The sequence below is a fragment of the Papaver somniferum genome, chromosome 1 (genome assembly GCF_003573695.1).
Source record: "Papaver somniferum cultivar HN1 chromosome 1, ASM357369v1, whole genome shotgun sequence".
In the NCBI taxonomy this organism is placed as follows: Eukaryota; Viridiplantae; Streptophyta; class Magnoliopsida; order Ranunculales; family Papaveraceae; genus Papaver; species Papaver somniferum.
In genome coordinates, this window is record NC_039358.1 from 230,590,832 (window position 1) to 230,596,783 (window position 5,952).

General features: G+C 36.4%; 1 protein-coding gene across 2 annotated transcripts; it reads right to left on the reverse strand.

The window, feature by feature from the left end:
* Nucleotides 1–744: 744 nt before the first annotated feature.
* LOC113318599 (cation/H(+) antiporter 15-like) lies at nucleotides 745–4,655 on the reverse strand. Of its 2 annotated transcripts, none has more exons than XM_026566783.1 (3): nucleotides 4,291–4,655; nucleotides 3,025–4,068; nucleotides 745–2,918 (listed from the first exon to the last, which is right to left on the reverse strand). In XM_026566783.1, exons 1-3 carry the CDS (start codon nucleotides 4,495–4,497, stop codon nucleotides 1,749–1,751), a joined length of 2,421 nt encoding a protein of 806 aa, XP_026422568.1. In that variant the 5' UTR covers nucleotides 4,498–4,655; the 3' UTR covers nucleotides 745–1,748. The 2 variants fall into 2 exon arrangements, with proteins under 2 accessions (XP_026422568.1, XP_026422575.1); XM_026566790.1 differs by having other exon boundaries at nucleotides 3,025–3,911; nucleotides 4,291–4,429.
* Nucleotides 4,656–5,952: the final 1,297 nt, after the last annotated feature.

The window sequence follows — 5,952 nt, forward strand, 5'->3', positions numbered from 1 at the left end:
CTTAACTACACAGTCAATTATCGCTCAGCAGCACAATGATTTCTCCTCGTACATGAAACTAAGAATATCCGTAGGAGAAATGGTTTGGTGGGTTTCTTTCTAAGAGATTTAGCATCGACCAGGTCTTCATCCAGCCTTCATCCATCGATTGCATAAGCTGGCACGTGTCCTGTTTGCAAGGTAGCAACCCGCTAGTCTCCCCGATCTTCAAGTGGACAATTTGATTTTTTCAATAGGCGGATTAAGAATCTAAGTAAACTTGGATCTTCTTTCTTCCTTTAATTTTCAAAATAAAGATCAACCAGAAATTAGTCGGGAAACGAAATTTAGATTTGTTCTAGATTCAATTCTGTTGTCTTTGTATAATTAAAATTCTTTCAATCGCATATGTATCTGTTTCTTAATAAAAATAATATGATATTTTTTATCTAAACCCCAGTTTTTTTTGTTTGTTTTGGGTATCTGTTGTTCCTGTTAGATTTGAATCTTAAAAATGTTGGTAGTACTTGTTAGAATTTGGAAATTATCTTAGTTTTATGTATAACATGGATGTAGATTATGAGAATAAGAGTACCGGTCATAACATGGATGTTTTGCAGATATGCCACCTGAAAGTTTTGTGTATTTCTAATTTTCAATCTGGCAAGAAAGACCTTATTCTCTGGTTGTTTAGTTCGGCCACAGTAAGAGTGAAGATTGCTTTGCAGGCTGAAAGTGAGAACTGAACCTCAAGTTGGACAATGCTACTGGACAATCTTTTGCTATATTATGGATGAAATCGCTAGCCAAGTAAAACTCAGTCATCTGATTATTATCAGACACGGAAGATTCCAACTGTAAGCTCCTCCTAAACTTTGCTCCATTATACAACTTTTGTGTTTACAAAATCTTGTTCTGCAACTTCTGTTTCTCAATTTTTACTCATTTCCATGAAGCATATAGATTAATAAACATAATGTAAGTTTACTTTGTCCCTCAAGACGACCAATAGGTGTTCTTCAAGTAAGTTTACGTTGTCCCTTCACTCATTTTGGTTTTCTTATTTGTTGTTCCTTCTTCTTTAAGGTTTGACTGGTGAGATAACGGAGTTTGATGAAATTGCTCGTTTCTCTCATCTTGCAATGGGACCAGTCGCTAGGAATAGAAACAAGTATGAGATCCATCCAAGAGAAGGCGAATTGTGGGCAGTATATAGGTAATGCAGTCCAGAATTGTCCTCTTCTGACCTCCAAAAGTGCCCGTATGACGTACGGGAAGTTGTAAAGGTGAACGGCCGGCACAATCAAGGTGCTTGTTTTGGAGAAGGTTTCTGGTTATACGACGGTTTTTAAGGGTCAGATTAAAGTAGGGCGTGAAAACTACTGGAGATACCACGCTGTGAATTCTTTAAATTCTCCCACCAAATGCCTAAGTTCCTGTTGACTGATGAAAAACAAGGAACATTGCATGGATTTTGGAAGTTGGATCTGGATGCGACGCCTGTTTCTTTATTCTAGCAACAACAAATGATAAAGAGTAACCCATGAACGAGAAACATTTGTTTGTCAGTATAATTACATCTAAAGAAAACACACAGCCTAAAGAGAAACAGTTGTATAATTACATTCATAACATGGTACTCACGTACCTCTATAGCTAGACTACTCTTGTCACCCCATTAACATTTATGTGGGATGTCGTGTAATACGGTGTACATGAATCTGAAATTGGAGATCAGTAAGAGAGTACCATTATGTTCCCATGATTAACTAATATCTCCACCGTCGGTGAATTATTAAGATTGAGCCCTCAGCACCATAATCAGGAGATGTTACCAACTCTCCGATAGCTCCTAGCTCTCCACATTCATCCCAATTTGCATTTCCTGAAATTATTTTTGAATCAGCTATTTGTTGTCTTCCTACAAGCATAAGATCAAAATCTTGGTGAAGTGATCGGACTGCCCATATTGTGTCTGCACCATCTTTTACCTCTACTTCTTTGTATATCAATGTTTCATCATGCATGGTGTTAACCCTGAAATGGTCTACTAATTCATCATCAAGAAACATGTGCCTCTCAATATCAATCCTAACCGATTCATTGTAATAGTCAATAACTCCGTCCGATGATAGACTTGCAGGACCATAAAACCTAACAAGAGTAACAAAGACGTACGGATGATGAATCATATTCATTGCAAAAGCCAATGCTTCTCGATCATCCGGGCCACCAAAAAAAAGTACAACCACGCGATAAGGAGTGTCCGGCAAGAAGAAAGTAGATTTTGTTTGGAGATTACTACCATCCATTAAGATCCCGACTGAGCATGGGGTGTTCTGCAACAGATTTTGAAGAAGGGTTTTCATTGCACGGTTGGAAATATTTGATCTGTCCAGATCACCTCCCAGACTTGCATCTGGCCTGCAGAAAGGGAAGATAACGAGAGCAGCCCTCTTGTCGACTGACATGGTGCATATATCGTTGTGCATTGAAGCATACGGAGAGATAGTTGTGAAAGGATGAACCGTAATAAGGTTCTGGAATCGGTTTTGGAATTGTTTGAAAACATTGATTATCCTTTCCGATTTGGTAGGGTTTGATGTGGAAGCACGCTCCTTCAAAGTGTGGGATATAAGGAGAGGAGAAGCACGACCCACAAGCTCAACGAGATGGAGGAGGTAAATGGTGAGTGGGTGGAGTTCGGTAGGATTGGAGGCTTTAATGATTCTTATAATGCCTGGAACATCATCTTGGGTGTGAACACATACAAGTACTCGAAAATCTGAGTTGTTTTTATTCGACTGCAAAATTGACCTTCCTTTGTAGGTTAAGTATTTCGATGAAGGGTCATACAAGTATTTCACCGCGGGTGTAATAACAGCTACTAGCACTACAAGTGAGAGAACCATGATTGTATTTGATGCAGTAAAAAATTCCTGCAGAGTAAATAAGAAAACATGTCAACGGAGTATTCAAATTACTTGGTAAGATGCTAACATATTCTGCAATGACGAAAAAAAGTTTTAGTGTTTGAAGACGCACTTTGGTATTTAGTGAATCTAACCAAGTGTTAAGTCTGGAAACCTCGACAATGCCTTTAATGTTCATAATAAGTCCAAGCAAGAAACTATCTAGCGGAGAGACTCCAAGAAGCACAGCTGGGATGAAAAGTCCGATAATCTTTCCAAGGATACAACTGAGAATGATCAGTAAAACACGCCATACATATACGAAAGTAACTTTGTGAATGTCCGTCTTATATCCAACGATACCCATATGAAGAGGCATGAAAAATACAGAAACAATGCGTAGCTTCTTAACTAGAGCCGATCCTAAAGGTGGCCCATCAGGTATAGCCAAACCAAGTAAGAAAACCCCAACTGTACCATTCAATCCACAATATTCACTAGCTAATCCACACAGCAGAACTGAAATCATTATCCAGGTAATGTAAATATCATCTACAGGTCTCCCTTCAGGTGTATTCTTTACAATCCATAACGCTGTCGGCCGCACAATAAAAAATATATAAATCACCATCCCTATCCCCAATAAAATTAATACTGCAGGTAGTGAGTATGCTTGTTTTCCATTTCTGATTATTTGGCGGAAAATGCTCCAGAATTTTAAACCCATCTGAAGAAAATCAGCAACCATTGCTATATGAATCGCTGAATTACCTAGGTCGGAGTTAAGAATTTTAAGATCATCGAGTACATAAGCGATGACAGGGAAGGAAACCATGCCGAACACATCTACTACTCTACCAGAGCTCTTAAGGAGTAACTTTAGTGCCGGCATATCCTCGTTTCGGAGTCTATCGGCAATTTGAAGTCCAGATACATAAGAGCAAGCCATACAAAAGAATCCGATGATGAATGGTCGCCGCCCAGCTCTCTTTAATATTTTGGGATCCATTTGAACTCCAACTTTAAATATAAAAAACATGGAACTGAAATGAGCAAGCATGTCTACTACTTGAAGTCCATCTCGAGGGAATATGAAATAATTAATTCCAACGGTGCTTTGAGATGACAATTTTATCGACCGAGAACTAAGAACCCATGGGCTAACAAGTATCCCTCCCTAAACATGTATATAACATATAATAATTATTTTTACCCAGCAAAAAGAAAAAAAAAAAAAAAAAAAAAAAAAAAAAAAAAAAAAAAAAAAAAAAAAAAAAAAAAAAAAAAAAAAAAAAAAAAAAAAAAAAAAAAAAAAAAACCAAACAATCAATAATCATAAAAACAAAAACATATATAGGTAATCGAGAAAATAATTAAAGCATAATAAACTATGCCTTACCAGTATTTGAGAAACAAGCAAGGGTTGGTGGAACCGTGACAATGCCATATGCATGAGATGGGGTACAAAAGAAAGTATACTAATTTGCAAGCAAATACTTGGTAGAGGACCAAAACTCGTGAAGTCTTCTAAATGTTCATAAAATAATCCTCCTTTATCTGAACCGACTATGCCTGGAACTATACATATACGATAACCTGCCCCCATATCTTTCTACCCGTATACCCCAACTCAGCAGCAGCAGGAACCGCAAATGTTTGACAGGGGAGACAGGAAGCAACAAGAAAATGAAACAATTTTTTTTCTTTTTCTTCTTTTCTTCCGAGAATACATAAATGAGAAAGAAATCCTGATTGATGTGAAATAATTGATTCTCAATTTTTGTGTTCATTTGTTATTGACCGACGAATCATTATCTAAATAAGGTAAAATCTACCCATTAACTATTTTTTTACTAATATCAAAAAATAGTCTATGATATTGTCGACCCAAATTTAGTGGGCATTTATGGTGGCACCTTAATAGTTGCATGTGATTTATCCGAAAATGATAAATGTCACCCAAAATTCGTGCACCTAATGCACCCAACATGAGATCGCATCAACTGAATATAGAAAGTCAACATCTTATTCTTAAGTATTGTCCTATTAAATTGCTGTTTTTTCAGTTTTTTATGTTTTTGTCTCGTTTTTCCTGTGCATGTGTTTTGTTCATAACCTCCATTTAAAAATCACACTTTTTTCTTCATGCTAAAGACGAAATTTTGTTTTTCTCCATCACAAAACAACGTTTAAATTGATGAATCATCCTTATAATTAAAGTTTATTTTTAAGGAAAACAAATAAAATAATTTAATTCTTAATTTTATAAGTTCAAATGAGAAACTCAAGTTTAAGAAAAGAGTTACGATTTTTCTTTTTTGGTCATATTGAGTCAGAGATAGTAATATCATTCGATTGTATGTACATAATACATAGCCTAACAATCCAATTATCTAAGAACAATTGTTCATCTTCTTCAATTATAAAGAAGCAAAATCTACAAAAAGATAATGCAATTTTCGTTGAACTTTTTTTTTTTTTTTTTGGGTACCCTGATATAGAAAAACAAAAAAGTAATAAAATTAGGAGTTGATTCTCCGGTATACCACCTCATGTTGGGTGCACAAATATCCTCCATGATTCTGACCCTAATGGTGGAAATGTTAGTGAGGATGAGGTTAACAAGGAGGCTCAATTTTTGCCATCAGGAGAGACTAGCAATAAAATGAATTCACTTAGGTCAACAGAGGACAATGATGATGATGCATCTCATAATAGTGGTGGTGCAAGGAGCAATTATAATGCATCCGTTGATAGTCCGAATGTGGAGTTTCTTCTCAACAAACTTAAAGACGCCGGAAATCCCTCCGGAATCGTTTTCATGAAAAGAGAAATCTCATTTGTTACGAGTTCAATTTTGGCTCATGCACCGGCTTTTAAAGATGAGTTTGGGAGGGGAGAAAATGAAGGAAATTGATTGCTCTTGGTGTTTGGTGTGCTTGTGTTGGATTGTTGTTTATTAATAATGTTTAAATTAGTATCATGGAATGTTAATGGTCTCGGTGATCCGGAAAACGATCGAAGTTAAAAAATCTTGTGAAATGGTGGAAGCCTACTATTC

Excerpts from the sequence above, each read along its gene's own strand:
- LOC113318599 (XM_026566783.1), bottom strand. The coding sequence starts at position 4,497 with ATGGGGGCAGGTTATCGTATATGTATAGTTCCAGGCATAGTCGGTTCA. Across the intron at positions 4,069-4,290 it reads TGCTTGTTTCTCAAATACTG|GGAGGGATACTTGTTAGCCC; the intron begins GTAAGGCATAGT and ends ATACATGTTTAG. Across the intron at positions 2,919-3,024 it reads TAGATTCACTAAATACCAAA|GAATTTTTTACTGCATCAAA; the intron begins GTGCGTCTTCAA and ends TTTACTCTGCAG.